Source organism: Pongo abelii, chromosome 23 (assembly GCF_028885655.2).
Source record: "Pongo abelii isolate AG06213 chromosome 23, NHGRI_mPonAbe1-v2.0_pri, whole genome shotgun sequence".
In the NCBI taxonomy this organism is placed as follows: Eukaryota; Metazoa; Chordata; class Mammalia; order Primates; family Hominidae; genus Pongo; species Pongo abelii.
This window is the reverse complement of record NC_085929.1, coordinates 39,369,902-39,390,548: the sequence shown is the minus strand read 5'-3', so window position 1 is coordinate 39,390,548 and position 20,647 is coordinate 39,369,902. Positions and strand designations below refer to the sequence as shown.

General features: G+C 46.7%; 2 protein-coding genes across 7 annotated transcripts in view; one reads left to right on the top strand and one right to left on the bottom strand.

Annotated features, from left to right (window-relative positions):
• SYN3 (synapsin III) overlaps positions 1-20,647 on the top strand; it is a 545,178-nt gene that overhangs the window by 194,076 nt on the left and 330,455 nt on the right. The window lies entirely within an intron of this gene.
• The window catches only part of TIMP3 (TIMP metallopeptidase inhibitor 3), a 62,539-nt gene continuing 42,377 nt past the window's right edge, over positions 486-20,647 (bottom strand). Inside the window, exons 2-5 of the mRNA XM_002831045.5 lie at positions 13,993-14,075; positions 6,214-6,325; positions 5,435-5,556; positions 486-4,353 (exon numbers count right to left, since the gene is read on the bottom strand). Of these exons, the coding sequence (XP_002831091.3) occupies positions 4,156-4,353; positions 5,435-5,556; positions 6,214-6,325; positions 13,993-14,075 (515 nt within the window). The 3' untranslated portion in view covers positions 486-4,155. The remainder of the gene's footprint in view (positions 4,354-5,434; positions 5,557-6,213; positions 6,326-13,992; positions 14,076-20,647) is intronic.

Genomic DNA, 20,647 nt, shown 5'->3' with positions numbered 1-20,647 from the left:
GGGAAAAGGTCACCAGCTGTCGTGAGACCTCATGAGTTCCTGGTGTTCCCAACTAGGCCAAGCCATACTTGGAATTTCAAGCAGGCAGTTGACATCGAGGACTGCTGTTTGCAGGCCGCCCCTCCCCACCTCCACCAGGTTGGGATTCTTAGGAAGAAAACAAGGAGGGCTGAGTAAGGACACCAATCTGGGGGTACTTGTACCACCAATAGGTGATTAGGTACAGATATGTTAGTACATCCAGATTCAGCAGAACAAGGGAGGACTCTAGCAATAGAATCAGGGAGCAAAGTCAAGGCAGGGCACCTCTCCTAAGATTCCTTCTGCAAGGGAAAACGACTGGAGCAGGGTTGGGCCAGGCCATAGCGGTGCATGGAGGGAGGGACGTGTCCAGGCCTGGAGCTGGGGACAGACTTCCAAGGCCTACTGGTGTATACATAACTCCCCGTGGCATCAGAACACAACAAGGCAAGAGACAGCAGATGTGTGATAGAAATAAAACCACTTTACTGTTTAGAATAAAGGACACACTATAAAAAGTGAACATTATGCAACATTACAAGACAATATACATTCACGGAATATAAAATTCATAAATAACATGGAGGAAAACTGTAAACAGTGCTACGAAATTTAGCAACAAATACATTCCTTCTAGACAGGGTTCGAGATCTCTGGTTGGTTTCTCTCCATCACTTCTGGGTTTCAGGACAGCAGACTGGCTAAAGGGAAAGGCGGGTGCTGGGAGAATCTAAGAAGCCTCTACCCCCAAAGCAAAAACTATTCTCCAAGTTCTCCCCTTCCTCTCGCCTCCAAAGAGCCAATTTGGAAGTTGTTATCACATCCACCTCCCCTACTTCCCCCATTTTGTTTTGCTTTTGCCATCAGATTTTTATAATGTTTCACTCTGATAAAAATACTCTAGTGACATGTTTACCTTAGGTAGCCAGAAGCCAAACACTTGGGTGCCATCTTGGGGTAGTCCAGATTGTCAATTGTCACGTGCAAGACAGAGGTCTGGGGCACGGAAGGGTAGTGTCTCCTGGGCGCCACAGTTTCCCCTAGACAGGGCTATTCCAAAAAGTCATTTGTTTCTTTAATTGTTCAAGAACCATGTTGCCACCATGAGGCAGGTCTGGAACGAGGGGAGGGTAAAAGACAGGAGTCTCCCAGTATTACCTATCCTGGACAGAGCAGAGCACTGGCCCGAGAGCTGAAAGCCTGAGCGTGGAGCTTCCTTGATTGGGAGGCAGAAGAGATGCCCAAAGGAGGAAGTGAGAACTTGGAATTGTATCTCCCATGGCCCTGGATTCTTAGGAAAATCATGGCTTCCCAACTGGATGGGCAGCAGGACTTGGGGTGAAGTAAATGGTAGACTACCCAGAGCCGAGTGACACAGAACAAGAACATGAATGTACTTTAAACTTTTGTCCTACTCCAGGAGCCATTGGGATTCCAATAGGGAGGAGGCTGGAGGAGTCTCAGTTACTAGTTCCTTCTATTTCCCCCAATTCACCAGTCTAGCTGCTTGCCTAGAAGTATTTTCCTCTCCATTCCACTGTAGAATTTGATTCAGGAAAATGGCGGCATGTGGGTTTCATTTTTTTTCTCTTAAACACAATGTACACATATTACAGCCTACACATGACACAAGATTTAGCAAAATAAAATGTTCATGATATGATTGAAATACAGAAGTGTCTCAGCTACATAAATGACTTTAAATTATACAGTAAGTGAACGGGTGAAATAAACAAAGCTATAGCTTATAGAAAGCTCAAAACCGCCCTCTGACATTGCTTTGCGAAAGACCCTTCTTTGCCCAGGGCCTCCTCACCAAGGCCTAACAGATGGGGCTGTGGTTCTGCTAATTTATCGACTCCGCAGGGAAACTTCAGGTGCCTTACACTCAGCCTTCACCCAAGTTCCTCCTTGTGTGAGAGAGGCTGACCACACCAGGGAGTGCAAATGGCCAGATGCCTCACAGAGAAGACACTGATGTCCACTTGTGGGAGGGAACTTGTGTAGGTTGGTCAGGGGCCCCACCATGCGAGACCTTGAGGTTAAAATAAGGACAATCCCAAAACATCAAGTCTGGGCTCATCCCTTCAAAACCACTGACATGCTGGCCTCAGCTTCTTCTGCTCACACTGCCTCACAGAGAAGGCCAAGTCTCCCATTCTCCCCTTGCCAAATGGCGTGACCACAATGGGAAAGGTACACGGTAATGAAATTGATCCCAAGGAAACCCGATGCCGGTACTCTCTTCCCACTCTGGGGTTCTGCCAAGCACCTTGCCTGGGCACTTATGTGTGTGCAAGACTCTACAATGTGTTGTCTGCTGCTTTTTTTTTTCTTCTTCTCCTGTTTCAATTGGCAGCTCTGTTTCCTAAAGTGGAATGAACTGAAGATACAAATACTAATAGAAGATAAATACCCATAAGCTGAAAAAAGAGAGAGCAATCTTGTTCAATATCACCATCCTGCCACCCCCACTCTGTAAAATATACATTATCACCTACTCTCAGCATCTCACTTTTGACACTAAAACTTAAAATAATTTTATTTAATAGGAGAATTTATATTATAGTTTTATTTCAAAAAAAAAAAAAAAAAACCACAACAGAAACCCTACAACTGGTTGCAAACTCAGGCTTTCCCCAGTGACCAACAATTTTAATTCCAAGAGGTGAGGATCTCAGGAGGTGGCATTCACCCACCAGGGAGCTAGGGAAAGGGAACCAAGCTGTCTCCACACTCAGGAGAGGTGTCCCTCCAGCCAAGGCAGGCAGGACACTTTGCAGCTCTCCCTCCTGTGCCCAGGCCCTTGACTACACTCTCATCTGCCATCTGAGCCAAGCCAAGAAGGCAGTTAAAGGAAGGCCCCCAAACATGAAGCAGGGACAAGGAGACGGACAAGGGTCAGATGACCCATGATAGGGAAGAGAGGGTGCTGACGGTGTTCAGAATTTCAAATTTTAATTAAAATGAAAAAAAAAATGTCAACTTGGAATGTCATGATTTTCTTCAAACAAGCAACAACAACAAAATAGAAGAGATTAAACTATTGGCGTATTTAACAGCATTGAACAGAATTCTGTGTCCTGTAAAAAAATTAGCTTATGTCCCCATGTAGGTATATGCAAATGTGTATACAAACATATCCCCCTAGGTGAGCTAAACACTATTCTGGAAATAGTATCCTCTACCCCAATCTACTTGGCTATATCTGTGGATAGTGTATGGTGTGTGTATTTCTCCAATTTACATAAAAGAAAGCTCCTGGCCAAATCTACCAAAGCGTTTTCCAGGAGGAAGTCTGGTGGGAGGCAGGGAGAGGAAAGACATTCATCTCAGTCTTTCACCTGAGCTTTTGTACAAGGCAGGCAAATTGCCTCCTGACCTCAGGCAGATGTTTAAGTCTTCACCAACTAAGAAAGCTCTGTTATTCTGGCCTGGGTGCTTGCTCCAGACTCAGGAACATCTGGTCAATGCAAGCATCACTGGGCTGGGGAATTGTGTGTGTGCTGCGTCATCTCCGACTCTCTTGTAGTTCCTTCCTTCCCTCCCTCACTCTTACATGCAGACACAGACAGACACAGTCTGGCTGGGACATGCAGTGGCAGCTCCTGGTGTATAAGATCTTTCACACACCTTGAGTCTATCTGCTTGCTGCCTTTGACTGATCCTGAAATGGTTGGCCTTTCAGCAAGTTCCTTGTCTGTGTCCTTTATGTATTGGAAGAGAAGGGCAAAGGGAAGAGGGTCTGGGAGATGGTGAGGTGGGGAAGAAGCAAGAGGGGTGGGAATTACAATCCTCAAATGGAGTAGTTTTTCATTTTTGTTTTCCTAAAAAAATAGAGATTATATTATCATGAAGAACAGGAATACAGGTTCCTCATTCTTTCTGGCATGGCACCAGAAATTCCCAGGTGGAAATGAATGATGTCAAAACCAAAAAGAAGGGGCAGGGTGGGGCCAGGAGGATAGTTCCCAATAAACCCCATACGACAGCATAGACCTTTCTTTAAGTGTTCCAAGTACTAAATTTGCAAGAAAACAGGCACTAATTTCATTGTCATCATCTGGGAAGAGTTAGTGTCCGAGGGAAGCTCAGCGGGAAGGGAGGGAAGTGAGGTGGGGCAGGGTCTGGCGCTCAGGGGTCTGTGGCATTGATGATGCTTTTGTCCGGGGGGGCCCATCCTCGGTACCAGCTGCAGTAGCCGCCCTTCTGCCGGATGCAGGCGTAGTGTTTGGACTGGTAGCCAGGGTAACCGAAATTGGAGAGCATGTCGGTCCAGAGACACTCGTTCTTGGAAGTCACAAAGCAAGGCAGGTAGTAGCAGGACTTGATCTGCAATTAGATAACAGACAGCAGTTGAAGGACTCTGCCATGGTATGCCCAGGCCTGAGGCTGCCGAGCCTGAATTCAACCCTGGGGCCACTGCAGGGGAAGCCTAGCCACATCAGTCCCTCAGTGATCATAATATAAATAGCACTAGCGAACATTTGTTGAGCACCTACTGTCTAACAGACATTCTGATAAGTGCTTTGATATTATTCTCTTTAATTCTTATCACAGTTTTACCTCCCTTTTTACAGATAAAGAAATAGGAGGCTTGGAGAGGTTAAGTAACTTGCTGCAGGTCACATAGCCAGTAAGTAGCAGAATTAGACTATTGAGAGGACTTTTTCATCTCAAATAGATGGGAGATCTCAGTTGTTTTAGGGAATCAAGGAATTAGAAAGGTTAGAGCATAAACTCTGGAGTCTGGCTGCCTTAGGTTGGAAACCAGATTCAGTGAACTGTGGGACCTAGGGCTAATTACTTAAGTTTTCTGAGCTCTCATCTGTAGAATGGAGATCATAGTAATTAAAACCACACAGGACTGTTTTGAAGATGAAGTGAGAGAGTGGCCCAACTTCCTCCCACTGCAGGAAGGCTGTACCTTGGCCCTATACTTGGGTCAGGGGGATGGGCCTGGTTAAAGAGAGACCTTCTGTAGCATCTGGTCTCTGCAGTCCTGGGCCCGTTTGCCCACGTGGGGTGGGGTTACCGATGAGTCAGCTACCAGGGTGAGCCCACTTGAAACCACTTGGGAGAACCTGCCAGTGTCAGGATCCTACACGTCCAGCCTTGAACTGCCACGTGGGGCCAGGGACTCAAGAGTCCTCATGCTCCAGCAGCTTCCAAGTGGTCATCATGGAGGCAGCCGATCACAGCAGAAAGGCATTCTCCCTTCCCTGCCTTCCTCACTGCCCCGCCTGGGGTAACATTCCTTACTATGTCTGCTCAGACCTGCCCCTCTGCCCTGGCCTAACACATGCACACCCTTCCCAGCACGAGGGCCTGGCACCCAGTGCATTGGGAGCTGATGTTTCTAGGGCTGCAAGTGAGCACCTCCCCTCCTTCCCCCAGTGACCCCAGGGCTTACCTTGCAGTTACAACCCAGGTGGTACCGATAGTTCAGCCCCTTGCGCTGGGAGAGGGTGAGCTGGTCCCACCTCTCCACAAAGTTGCACAGCCCTGTGTACATCTTGCCATCGTAGACGCGACCTACAGGAGGAAAGAAGAAAACAAGGAGAGGGTTTTTTTGTCCAGAGCCTAGCCCAGAAAGAATTCATACCTACTATGTTCCCACTTAGCCCAGGCACTGTGGCTGGGTACTTTTCAGACCCATGATTTTATTTCACCTTCCCCAACACCTTTTAAAATGGACTGTAGCCCCATTTTCCAGATGAGGATAATGAGGCTCGGAGAGGTAAAGTGATTTGCCAAAGGTCCCAAGCCCATTAAATACTGGAGCTAGGACTAGAGGCCAACTCTTTACTCCCTTTATAATGATTTTTGTTTTTGTTTTCTCCTTTACTACATTGACTGCCTAAAGATGAGTAACTTTCAAAGACGGGCCTAACAGGTTGAGTGTGAGGTGGAGAGGAACAGATACTCCCTTTTTATTTACAGTAAAGTTGGGAAGCTACAAATTAGGAGATTTCCTCCACAAGGTGAGTGGTGGAGCTAATTCCAAAGTCCAGCCTAAGTGTAGGAGCCTCAAACTCCTAGCACTGGGTAAGTAGGATGAATTCAACATTAGAGACTCCTTCCAATTTACTGGACATTTGGTGAGTCAGCTACTCCTTATGTGTTCTTCTGAAGTCAAGAAACAGTGGACCTTGGCCAAACCCTGGCCTAGAAGCTAGAGTTGGCCATTACCTGTCAGCAGGTACTGGTACTTGTTGACCTCCAGCTTAAGGCCGCAGAGACTCTCGGAAGCTTCCGTGTGGATGTACTGCACGTGGGGCATCTTGGTGAAGCCTCGGTACATCTGTGGGCAAAAGGAACATCATGACTTCTTCCTTCCCAATTTGGACACCCGTATGATCCATAATCCCACTGCTGGGTATGTATCCAAAGGAAAGGAAATCGGAATATGGAAGAGGGGTCTGCACTCTCATGTTGACTGCAGCAATATTCACAATAGCCAAGATATGAAATCAACCTAAGTGCCCATCAACAGATGAATGGATAAACGAAACCTGATATCTATACCCAATGGAATATGATTCATCCAGAAAAAAGAATGAAATCTTGTCATTTGTGGCAGCGCAGCTGGAACTGGAGGTCATTTTGCTAAGTGAAATAAGCCAGGCACAGAAAGACAAATATACCATGTTCTCACTCATATGTGGGAGCTAAGAAAGTAAATCTCATAAAGATGGACAGTGGATTGGTGGTTACCAGAGGCAAGAAAGGTAATAGGGATTGGGGGAAAGAGATATAATTAATGGGTACAAAAATATGAGTAGGCAGAAGAAGTAAGACCCAGTGTTCATTAAATCAGTAGAATGACTACGGTAAACAATAACTTATTGTATATCTCAAAATAGCTAGTAGAGGATAATTCAAATGTACCCAGCATAAGGAAACGATAAATGTTTAAGGTTTGAATATCCTAATTACCCTGATTTGATTACTATACATTTTTGAATATATCAAAATACCACATGGACTCCCAAAATATGTACATTTATTATGTATCAGTAAAATAAAAGGAACACAGGAGAGGAGTCTCAGCACCCAGAAGGCTTGCTGACATTGGATCTGAGGGAATCTCACTCCCCTATTCAGCTGTCCAGTGGCCGGTCACTGATCCACCCACCCCAGGGCCCCCTTCACCCCAGATGAAGCAACCGATCCTCTTGTCTAGCCAGGTTGGTACCTTCCCAGAGAAACCCTCCTGTGTAGCCAGCCATACCCCCCATTCCAACTGCCCCACAACACTCCTTCGGCTACACATGTCTCACATCCCAGCACCTTTTCAGAAATCCAGAGAAATAGCTGTGACAAGGGTCCTTTTTCTTTGTCAACCTTAGGACCTGAGTCCTGTGAACTCAGCCAGCATTCTCATGATATCTCTGTGACACTTTCCAGCCCACAAAAACATTCTCTCACATTCCCCTTGCAGTATCCTTAAAAGAGCCCTGGGAGGGATGTATTACAAACCCCACTTTATAGAAATTCTATTTGGCTGGTGAACGTTGAATTCAGGCTAGAAATTCTCCATGTTTTTTATTCTTCTGAGCATCTGATGAAAGCATTGGGTTCGTTTATCCCAGATGAAGCACATAAATGTATCTACAAAGTTCAAAGATTTTTAACTGTTAAATACTTTATTAGATTGAACCACGTGAAATTGCTGATATTTGGCTATTTGTATCTACGACATAATCTAACACAGTGGTTCTCAACTGGAGGCAATTTTGCCCCCCTAGGAAATATTTGGGACATTTGGCAATGTCTGGAGACATTTTTGGTTGTCACAACAGTTAGTAGAGGGTATGGAGGTTGCTAAACATCCCATAATACTCAGGACAGCCCCCAGAACAAAGAGTTATCTGGCCCCAAATGTCAATGGTACTGAGGTTGAGAAATCTCCTTTAATATTAGCCCACAAATCACCATGACAACCCTATGAGGTAGGAACTATTATGCCCATTTTATAGATGAGGAGCCTGAGTCACAGGCAGGCTAAGTAGCTTGTTAAGGCCACACAGTTGGGAAATGGCAGAGCTAGGATTCCAAGCAGAGGAATCTGCCTTCAGAGTCCATACTCTTACCCATTATCTTAGACGGGCTCCCAGGAAAGCCTCAGAAGCCTATGACCAAGGTCCCCGGAAGCAGGCAAATGCTATTTCCATTTATGGTCACTGTGCCTCCTTCAGAGGCACAGTGTGTGCCCAGAGTCACTGGGGTGAATGAATGCAACAGAAGCTGAGTCCGCTTTGTGATTCCAGGTCAAGTCCACGAGTATTACACAGGCCCAGTGTGCCAAGGCGATGCTGTGAACTGTGAGATCTGGTAAAGGGGGCGGGGCACCAAGGTGTTGCACAATTCTGTTATCCCCTCAGTTCTCAGCGTACACAAGCCCTGGACTGCTGGTGGTCTCTGGGCTTGTCCCAAGGCTTTATAATAGGAAAATGCCTCTACTTTACTTCCTGGCATTTGGTATTAATTTACTTACGGTAATTAATACAAAGCCAGACATCTCTTCATTGGTGTCTCTTCTAAATGCCTCCCATTTGGCCTGTGAGCTGGCGTTTTCTCATCTTTTAAGTGGTGACTGGTTGGCGGGGGTAGGTGGGCCACAAGACCTTCACAGCATAACTTGGTCTGTTGGACCTACTGAGTTTGGGCGCCCCTGCCTTGTTAAAAGCACACATTGTTCTGATGGACTCAGGTGGTCTTCCTTCTGAACCCCTCTTCTCCCCCAAGGCTTGCCAACTGAGCATGGTAATAAGAAATGCCGTCCACAGTCAGCATTCAGTTATGCGGTGAGGGCGCAGGGTGGGTAGAGTCACGATGATGACTTCTTCTATGTGAATGGTGCCTCTCTAGCCTTAACAGGAACCATGTTTAAGCGTGCTGCTGTATGCCTGCCATGGAGTGTGGCCTTCGAAGAACATCCCCTACCCTGACTTCTGTGCCGAGCAACTTCTTATTTTTGTGTGGGTGTTCCTTGAGGTTTTGGCAAATGTTTCAACTAAGTACTCGCTCTAGGTCTTTTGGACCCAGCCCATGGGAACCTCATTCCTTCTGCGTCAGTCTTTCCCCTTGACTGCCCTAGTGCTTCGTGGGTGAGAGAATGAAGCCCCTGGTTACAGTCTGGTCATTTGAACTGCTCAGTAAGAACTCAATTCATCGAAATCAGCTTGGCACCGCAGCTACTTGGAAGTTTGAAGGGACCTGCATTTTAGCTCCTAGCGCTTGCCTAGAGTCGAAATTCTGACACATTACAAATGACTGGCTCTGATAAACATAGCACTGTGTTTTAGGGTCAATTCTGAAAAGAATAACATGGCAAAGGTAGATTCTACTCAGTTGTGTTTTCTGTATAATAATCCTACCTTGATTTAAATATTGATTCTAAAAGTATCATGTCTGTAATCATAGAGATCTAGAATTGGTTTGACAAATTTAGGAGAGTTATAATAGGTTTATAATGTCCTGACATCAGAGAATCCTAGAATCTCAGAGTTGGAAAAGATGTTAAAGGTAATCTAATCCAAACCAATGCCATGGAGATCAGTGGTAAATTCAGGTTTTGGAGGCTGACAGCCAGAGTTTGAATCTTGAACCTTCTCTGCCACTTATTCACCACTTGGAAAGTTACTTAACCTCTTTGGGCCTCAGTTTCTTCATCTGTAAAATGGGTCAAAGCACTTACTTCTTAGGGTGTTTGAGAGAAGCAAATGACTTAGAATAGCAGTCAGCCCACAGCATTCAATAAAAGTTAGCTTAGAACAAGTTATACTGAAATTCGTAAGGAGAGGAGGAGTGAGTTTGGTCCCCTTCCTCCTAAGTCCCTTCCTCAGCTCTTAACAAGAGTAATTAAAGCTGGTTTAGAACTTCAGACATAAGTGGGTTGTTCTTTTTCAGCTGGGTTCTGCATGCCTCTGGGCCCCTCTTCTTGGTAGCATCTACACGAAGTTCCAAGATGTTAGCTTCCCTTGGAGTGAAGGGATAAATAAAGTAAAAAAGAAGTTTCTGAGTCTGGGGACATTTGCGTATTTCTTATGAAATGTCTGACCTTCACTCTCCATTGACAGCATGAGTTGCCACAGTGATTCCAACTATGTCTTGCATGCCTACCAAAGATCAACACTGTTCTGGATGCTGGTGTACATCATGGACTCATTTAAACCCACAACTTCTTATCTACAGACCGACTGAGCTATCACGGGCATGATCTTTACACAGCAATCTGTCTAGCAGGACAGGCAGAGAATGTGGAAATGGAGCCAGTCTGCAGAGGGCTGGATGAGAGTCCTAAGCCAGGAAGAGCCACGGGCATTGCAAGAAGAATGGTTCCCTGTGGGCTGGGGGTCAAAGATGCTTCCAGCTGGAGCTTCAAAGGCGAGACCCTGCTATTGCTCATTTGGTTAGACAAACCACTAAAGGAAGGAAGTCCCTGGAGGTCTGCTCTGCCTACAGTCAGGACATGCAAAGCACATGACCAGCGGGTCTCCCCATGGGACCCTCCCAGGACCAGCTGGGACATAATGTCCCCCATGTTCTGTCTCCTGCAGCCAGCCGGAGAGCATGTCTCCGCTACATAAACAATAACTCCTGGCACAGTGGATCGGTTTCTCATGGTCCTGATGGGAGATAAGGTCCCCACAGCTTAGAGCAGCCAGTTCTGGAAACTTTCACCTTCACCCCACAGCCCAGCTAATTTCCAAGTTTGGGATTGCAATAAGCTCTCTCAACATTCTAACACCCTGCTCCCTCACACACGCACACACACATATCGCAGGTCTCTGTGTACTGAAGTGTTCCTGAGAGATGGGTCAGAGGCTCCAGAGTTAGCAGACGGGAGAAGGTCTGCCTGCCTTTCATCAGTGAGAGAAGAGAGAGGTCAGACAGGGCGGCTCGGAGTCTCAGGTTCTCCAAGTTCCTTTAGTCCTGCTCTAAGGAAGCCCTTGCTCACCTCTTCTGACTCTCTAGGGTAGACTCTCTAATCTGCTAGAACAAAGTCTCCCAGGGACCAGTGCCAAAACTCATGCAGGCTTGCCTCTCTGGCCTCTCCCCCTTCCCTCCTACAAAGATTTTTCTGATACACCCTTTGCAGGATATTACAAGTCCAGCCCTACACTGCTGGATGATAAACCAACAAACCCAAGCTGACCTCTTTTGTTCCCTGGGAACTAAATACATATGGAGTGGGCATTTATATACCCCAAAGTGGGTAGGAATGATGAATCAGCCCGCTGCTCCATACTGTATTATCTCCTTATAGGCAAAGACCTTGTAGTTTTGCTCAGGTTTGCCACTTTGCAGCCATATAATCTTAACTGTTTTATGACCTCTCAGGTCTCAGTTGCCTCACCTGTCAAACAGAGGACAAGGTGTTATCTATTTTACAGTGTTAGTATAAGTACTGATCTATGCAAAGACCTAGCAGAATGCCTGGCACAAAGCAATTGCTCGGTAAATGTTACTGATGCCAAGTCTTATCATAATTATAAGCAGTGTTATCTTTGTATCCCCAGCTGATAGTATAGTACTAAGCACAGAGAGAGGGTGGAAAGGAAGCATGAGAGGATGGATGGACAGACTATTACTTCTACTTCTAGCCTGTATCTTCTTTGACTTGCAGGCTGGTACCTAGAGACAAGCAGATTCCAGTGGCGTCTCTGGATAGAAGGGCACTGACCAGTTCTATGGATCATGATACCCTCTATAGAGGGTCAGAGTGAATAAAAGGCATGAGATGGTGACTGATGATTAAAGGAAGATGGCAGGGAGATTTGGGAGTCATATAAAGAACACAGGATTGGGAAGAAATTCCGATGCCTCAGCTTGGGGATCAGATCTGCCCTTAATTAAATGCTTGACTCTGAGTAAGTCATTTCCCCTTTGTGCCTCTGTCAGAAGTAAGACAAGGGATCTTACATCTAATTCCCAGCACCACGATTCATGAGCTCAGGTGAAGGATGGTGAACGGAAAGCCTAAGCCCACCAGCCTGGGAGTGGGAGTGTGTCTTCTGAAGCTGATAGGCTAGCAAGTGTTGTTTGGTCTCTTAAACAACCCCCGTGGCTGGTCTGATACCAGAAAGGGGGAATGGGACATTCTGCCCACAGGAAGGGCCTCTGGTCACCCTGGTCTCCAGGCCCTGATGGTAGGAAGGAAACCAGGCAGGCTTAGGAACTGCTGCCTCCCAGCTATTTCCCTCTCAGCTCTCTGCTAACCACCGAGTGTCTCGTAATGAGGATTGTTCCAGACCAGGCAGGTTCGTGTGTTTTCTGAACCTCTGCTTGGTCTAATATGCTTTGGCATTCCCGTGCTGACTGCCAGAGGTTGCAAAGTGGGCTTTTTGCGTTGTTGTTGCTCTTGCTGGTTCCCCACCCCCACCCATTTTTCTCTCCCCAGGGCTGTCTGAAGACATAAGCTGGTCTCATGACCAAGCTTAGGCAGCCAAGGGCAACTGGCCAGGGCTGACTCTGGACATTACATAACCAGAAGGCTGTGGATGTTTGCAAAATTGAATCCAAAGCAACAGGTTCCACAAAATTAGTACATCCAGCCTCAGGACACAGGAATAAGAAAGCCTGGAGGTTGGCCTTGGGGATGGTTGGGTATCATCGTGGGCTGCGTCACTCCCCCACTCCCTTCTACCTGGACATTGTGGCTTGTCTCCTCTGGGGAGTTTCCAGGCCTGTGGGGTCTCACCCTCATGCCCGTATTAGGCGGATAAGCATTCACCAAATCACTTTTGCATGCCAGGTCCTACCCTAATTGCTAGGGATGCAAATATGAGCAATAAGTTAAAGGGCTGGACAGTTCCTGTGGACCTCAGCACACCCCACATTGAACTTCTGATGAGTCACACACGTACATGCCTCTTCTCTCCCAACCTGACTTTAGTTCCTAAAGATGGAAACTGTATCTCCCTCACGGCCTCCCTGGCTCCTGGCTGGGAGCTCTGCATGTAGAGAGGTGCTTACAAAGATGGGGTGATGAGCCAGTTGCTGAGTTATTCAAGGTGAAGCCCCAGTCTTCTGTGCTAAGGCAATCACCAGTACACCCTTCCATTGTATACCACCTGCTCCTCCTTACAAGTAACACGGCCCACATCCCAGGGTGCTTAGAATGCCGGAGCTAGAGAGGATGTTAGGAGCACCAAGCCCAACCCCACACTGTTAACAGGTGGCAAAACTGCAGCCCAGGAAAAGGGACAAGCCCAGGGTAAGCAGGCTATTTAGGAGTAGAGCTGAGACTAGGAGGCAGGTTCTCTAGATTTCAAATCTGGTGTTCTTTTTCTTAAGGGCATACCTCCTTCCTGTGCTTCATGATGTTCATATCCTCAGTAATATGTTTAATGATAAGAATATGCTTAGCAAACATTGCTAACTATCTAGGATGCAAGAAGACAATCAGCTGGGAAAATAGGGAAGGAAGGTGAAGTTCCTGCCTTGGGATGAGGTTCCTGTGATCAGCACAGTTTCCATGTAAAGATTTGAGGGGTGTAAACCTAAGCTGTAACCTCAGTGGCTGCAGGAGACCTGTAAGCACTGTTGAATCCCGGATAGTCAGAGCTTGGAAGAGTCCATAGAGATGATCTAGTCCAACCCCCTCATTTCACAATTGGGAAGATTAAAGCCCAGAGAGGGGCAGTGACTTGACCAAGGTCTCATGGTTACCAGCTAACAAGGCTATCTGCCATCTGGCTCCAGAGCTCAGCCTCCTAACAAGTGCCTTGAAGTGACTCCACCTGCATGGGCTCTTGGACGAGGCAGCCCCATGCCCCCTCCCTACCCATCCCTTTATGCTGCTCCCTCTCCAGCAGCTCCCTCTCCAGCAGGCAGAAGGGCTGGGTCTGGCTGGTGCTTAGACACACACCCCAGTTCCAACCCACTTTGCCTCCCTTAGCCAGGACTCTTCTGGCAAAAACCCAAAAACCTTCCTGGAGCCAGAGTGATGACATTACCTACCTTCATCTGCTTGATGGTGTAGACCAGCGTGCCGAAGGGCCCCTCCTTTACCAGCTTCTTCCCCACCACCTTGGCCCGGATCACTGCAGAGACAGAAGGAGACAATAAGAGGTTAGGAAGGCCTGAACCACATCAGGAACAGCATCTCAGGGCGGGCATGCTAGCCTCTGTGGAGCCTGGAATTGCACTCTTACCTTGGAGCCAACTGGAATAGATGATTGTGTTTACAAGAGTGGGAATTCCCTGGGGTGAGAGGGAGGTTGGAGGCAAAAGAAGCAGCCACCATTCAAGTTAATTACCCCAAATATTCACAATTGCCAGCTCCAGAACTTCCAAGGCTATAGTCAACCCCCGCCAACCCTGGGGATTTTCTTGACTTTGTGACTTTACCATAATCCAAAACCTACTTCTGTTAGAGCCATTGTCCCCCCTCCCTTGTCCATCTGACAATGCCATGGACAAGTTCTCTTTCCACCAGGGCCCCTTTCTAACCACCTCATTTGGGGCTCTTCCTTTGCATGCATTAATTCACCACATCTTGACATGTCTACAGGGTTGTGGTGCACCCTAGCTTCCCACAGTGCCCCCAGTTAGCATTCTGGTTGAGCCCTTGGTAACCAGTGCTTAGATAGCAAGGGATGCAATAGAGTCTGAGCTCCATGGGGATGTGGTAGAAGAAGGAGCAATTGGGAGTGGGGGCTCAGGAGCCAGACAGAACTGTTCCAATCTCAGCTCTGCTGTTTATGGCTATATGACTGTATGCAAGTAAGTAACTTTGTTTCTGGCCTCCTCTTCTATAAAACAGGAATCATAATGATACGAATCTCTTGAACTGAAGGGATTAGTCAAGATGACAAATGTGAAACTCTTGACACTGTCTTGGACATAGTTTGTACTAGACAAATGTTATTAATATCATCATCATTATCATCACCAAAAATGAAATGGGCTAACCATGGAAGGGCTGTTCCAGTGAAAACAGCTCCCATTTATTGCACACCTACTACGTGCCAAGTACATTTCACTTATTTACTGCTCTTAACTGTCTTACAAGGGCAGTATTAGCATCCACATGATCTAGATAAGGAAACTGACCAAGAAGTGAAACCACTTCCTCTTTCTGAGCCTCAATTTTCTCATCTATAAAGAGGGTATAACTCTCTTTACATCAGGGAATTGGAATCAGGATTGAACAAAAGAGCTTATGAAATTTCCCACTACAATGTCTGGCAGAAAGGAGTTACCCAGTAGATATTAGTTAACTGTGAATACAAAAGTAATTACACCCAGTGGGTCGAGGGCTGAAAGAGAGGCATTTTGCTACATGCACTGGGAACACAAAGAAGAGAGGACTTGACTTTTAGATTCTACAAGGTTGTGCTTCTCTTTCTACTTTGTGTGAAAAAGAAGCACCCAAGAGCTGTCTTCAGGTATTTGTAAAATTGGCACATGGAGGAGCACATGGACAGGTCTTGAATACAAAAACTGGAAATTGCAGAGAGTAACATTCATTGGCTCAACCAAAGAAAAAAATCATCTAATAATAAGAACCAGCAACAAAAGGCAGGGGGGCTGCCATCAGGGCAGAGAGTGCCTCTGTCAGGGGGTGTGATGAGGGTGCTGGATACTTCCATGCTAAGACCTCAACAGGAATTGGAATGGGGCTTGCTTATGCAGTCATACTTTGAATTACAAATTGAACTCTTTCAGCCCTGAGATCCTATCATTCTTTCTTATCTCAAGTTGCACTTAGCCCAAAAAGGAGTAGATACTCAATAAATGCTTGTTAAGTAAAATACCCTTCACACACACAAACACAAACACACACATATTTTGGTAGCTCCATTATCCTTCCTCATTGTGGATGCTCCACTGATGACTTTGATCTAATCTCTGTTTTTAAAAAAATCTTTACTAAGAACTGATTCCTCATCCCTACTGGATTCTGTCTTGTTTCTTTCCAAATGAGCTTGGATCCTACCCTTGCAGTCAGACATGAAGTCAGGGTTCAGATGAATCAATGGCCCCTTCAGACCTTCCCTGCCAGGGATGGCAAAACACACAGTCATTGGCAAAGTGAGCAATTTAGCGGAGGCAGCTCAAATTAGGAGGAGGCGAGTGGTTGTTTCCAAGTCTGCTGTAAAAACGAGAGGTTGGCGAGATCCCAGGCCAATGTCTCTCAAGATCCTGCATCCACCTCTGTTTCTAACATTGCGGTAGTATTCTCGGCAACAAGCCAGCCTCCTGGAGGCCCCGGGGACTGTTTCCTCCATACTCTCACAGGCAGGTTAAAACAGCTTCACCTCTGGGCAGAGGCATGTCTGCCAGCCTTTACCACTGATTCTTCCTGAAATGATTTGGACCCATCTTCTCTGCTTCATTAACACAGAAGGTAAACAAGGGAGCGAGTCTTGGCTGGGGGGGGTGGTGGGAGGGGCAAGGCAAAAGGGATTCCTTTAAATAGCAACATCCTGGTTCAAAAATGGCTTGACTTGATTTAGACAGAAGATGTCACAAGCAGACCTGCCCCATAAAGCTGAGTACTGCTGGAAGCTTCTGTACATACAACCAGCCAACTCCTTCCTTACCCCGAATGGCCTGAGCTTGGAACCTTTTCATCTGAGGATAGTTCAGTGAAAAGAATATGTTTTTGTAGTCAGGAAGCTGCACTGGAGTTTAGGTTCCACCATTACTGTATGATCTCTCTGGGGCCCTTTCCTCCTAAATCTCCCTGGCTTTCTTAGCCCAGTGCCTCTCGTGTGGCTAACAGGTGATTTGCTTATTACTATTGGAGCAGCAACATAGCATTGCATTAAGGAGCCTGATAGCCAGGGTTCAAATCCCAGCCCTGGTGCTGGGTGACCTTCAGGAAGTTGCTAAACCTCTCTATGCCTTGGTTTCCCAATCTGTAAGATGGGAATGATAACAGTAATGCCTCATAAAGTTGCTGTGAGGGTCGTATTAATATAAGCACTGAGAACAGTGTGTAGTCCATCCCAAACCTCATGTGTTTGCTACCACTGTTATTAGCATTATCACCACTATCGTGATGTCTATTTTTATTCCATCTTAGGGCATACCATCTTCAGACTTCTAACATGCACTATAAGCTAAGGCCTGGGAGTTCTCCCTAGGATGAGAAGAAAGGCAACCTCATAAAAATATCCTAGCCTTACAGAACTTCAGGGAGAGGTGGAGAAGCACAGATGAACTAGTCAGAACAAGTATAGGAGGTATTTTGGGGCCAGGAGTGCCTACTCCATCACGTGTACCCATCCCACCTTACCACCCATGTGTAACCCAAGAATGGCCTACCAAGACCACCCAAAGAAGATCACAGTCATGGTTCCAAAAGTCTGAGGCAGAGATGGCCCAGTGAAGAGGCCACACCAGTGTTTTCCTTACAAAAACAAAACTTCACTAAACTGAACTAAAATTAAGTTACATTCTGCCCTCCAAATAGATTCTCAAAGTCCTTCCAAAGTAGAATTGCTGGCCAGCCCCAGATCCACCTATTTGATTTGTGCATTAATCTGTCCGTATTTGCTCCAGTTTCTCCTCTGTAATTCAAATGTGTGTTCTTTTGTACTCTCCTGTTTGGCAATCAGGGTTCTCCCGAGGCATTCGCTGGCCCAGGGGCCACAGGGAACAAGGGAAGTGGAGTGGGGGGAGGTTGTGGTTTTCCAACAACAGAAGACACTTTTCAAACTGGTAGCTGGCAGCATGTCTAGCCATTCCTGCCACCTTGTTGTGGTGGCTAGAAGCCAGCTTTACAGATGGGCCAGGCTGGGCACAGGTTGTCTTTATTCCCATTCATGCTGGAGTATGGCCCCTACACTGTCTACCCAGTGCCCCTAACAGCCAAACCAACATAGGCGTGAACTAGGTTGGTGTCTGGAATGTTGGGTTGGGTGCTAGTGAGGGTGACAACAAGAAATAGAAGTCCTATTTCCTGCTTCCACTGATGGCTAGTCTAGTGGGGAGATAAGGTTTAAAAGTTTATGGCTGGCTGGGTGCGGAGGCTCACCACTGTAATCCCAGCACTTTGGGAGGCTGAGGTGGGCGGATCACGAGGTCAAGAGATTGAGACCATCCTGGCCAGCATGATGAAACCCCGTCTCTACTAAAATACAAAAATTAGCTGGGCATGGGGCCGCCTGTAGTCCCAGCTACTTGGGAGGCTGAGGCAGGAGAATCACTTCAACCCAGGAGGTGGAGGTTGCAGTGAGCCGAGATTGCGCCACCATACTCCAGCCTGGCAACAGAGCGAGACTCCATCTCAAAAAAAAAAAAAAAAGTTTATGGCTAGAGGACTAGTCTCCAAGGTACAGAAGCACCAATCAGAGAAGGGAGAGGTGAGGCTCAGCGTGAATCACAGCCTCTGAGCCTCTCTTGTCTCTCTAGAATCTCTTTTGCTCTTAGGAAGAGAATCTGGGCTTCTAGGGGTCTGGTGGTCAAAAGAAGCAAGGAAGAGGCTGGGTGTGGTGGCACATGCCTATAATCTCACCACTTTGGGAGGCCAAGGCAGGAGGATCACTTGAGCTCAGGAGTTCCAGACCAGCCTGGGCAACACAGTGAGACCTTGTCTCTACAAAAAATAAAAAATTATAAAAATTTAAAAAAATTAGCCGGGCACAGTGCCATGTATCTGTAGTCTCAGCTACTCAGGAGGCTGAGGTGGGAGGGTTGCTTGAGCCTAGGAGTTTGAGGCTACAGTGAGCTATATCATGCCATTGCACTCTAGCCTGGGTGACAGAGCAAGACTCTGTCTCAGCGAGAAAAAAAAAAAAGAAGAAGAAGAAAGAAAAAAGGAAGAGATTGATTAAGGAATAAGCAGTATTTCAATGTAAAAGTATCTAAGAAGAAACTAACTACGATGTGTATACTTATATAATTGGCACATCGATCTATAAATATATATGGGGCCTTCTTGAATATATCGTGCACCTGAGAAGCCAGGCATAGAGGCATATATCTCTATTGAACTGTCTTTGCTTCCTTTGAATATCTGTTTGGGCAAGAGTGCTAGTAAGAGCTTACAAAAGCAAGGTAAACAAGGCACACCTCTTCCATAAATATACCTTCATGCTGCCTCTCCCCACCTCCAGCTCTAGCAGTGTGGACCACAGTGACACAAGTTTTGAACAAAGAACAATTTTCCAATGGCAATTGGGATTGAGTTTCCAGAAAAGCTTACTGGTGTGTCTCCAGAAATTGCACATGTGCTGTTCATCAGCATAAACAGAGTGGGGCAAGATACCCTTGAGCTGCCCTCCCTCTGCTTCTATCCCCCATCCAACCATTGTCAACCAAATCCAGACCCTTCTTCCCCGACCTAATGGTTGTACTTTCCTACTGGCAGACTAGAAGGCCGAGCAACAATGCTACCCATTTGGCTGGTCTGGGGATCAAGGACTCCTTAACTAATTAATGTATACTAACTTAGGAGTCCGGGTTCCGTCCATGGTAGCATCAACGGAAGAGCAGTACAAATCCTCTCCATGACTTAGGAGTTGATTCATGCTATCTAGCAGGTGAGATACCACCGCCACCCCCCCGCCCCCCCCCACACACACACAACACCCCCATTCCTGTCTCTCCAAAGCCCCCATAGAATGATTTTGTTGCTTTAAGGCATGGTTTTTAAAAGGACAGCAAGGATAAGTAAGGGACGTCTGGTTAGTGGGTAGACTGCATTTCTTCAAAAGCAGAAGTCACTGTTAGTGTCAGTTCCTGGGAAGGGGCTGCTCTTCTGATGGGACCCCAGCAGGCAGACTCTAGGTAGGAAGAAAAGCCTGGACCATGGGCTTGCATCTTGGGCCTAGACTTGGAGGAAAAGAGGGATCTGGAAGTGTTGGAATGATGCCCTACCCATGAAAACACACCAAAAAAGAGGAAAGAGGGATCCCTGTCATCCAGCTTGTCTCACGGCCACTTCGTGTGTATTTTATCATCTCCCACAGGATGACAAAGGGAGGGGCCTTGCTGAGGCCAGAGTGCTCATGGCAAAGGCAATAGGTCAGGGACCCACAGGGAGGTCGGCCTGGAGCCCGCTAAGCAAGTCTTTTTCCTGCCCACCTTGGACACTCCACAATGTAGCCTGCCCAAGGAGGGCAGAGCCGGGCGCTCTCACTCTTCCAGCTGCTCACCCATTCAAGAATTACAAACTGCTTGCTTTTCTTAGCATCACATTAGTGAATCTAGAGGAGAAGGAAGGGAACTAGAACATACTGATAACAACCACTACCATTTATCGAATGCCTCCTAGGTGCCAGGCAACGTGCACATGTTCTTTAACTCTGTCCTCATGGCAACCTGGTAAGGTGGCTACTGTTGTGGCTATTAATGTCCCTACTTTCCAACTATGGACAATGAGGATCAGGTAGCCTGTAAGCAGTTTTGCATCCTAGTGGGGGAAAAAAAAAGGGAGGTCCCCCAGGATAGCAGACCAGCTAAAAACCTTTACATGGGATTCTCACTGGTTGCAAAATAGTTCATAATTTTACTGCACTCCCCACTTTCACCGCAGAGGATCAGAGAAGAAGATTGATACCTAAAAGGAAGGACCCTTTATAAGCTCCCAGTGAGCCCCACATCCCTTTCATCACCCACCCACCACCCTTCCCAATCACTTACACAGACACACAAACACACG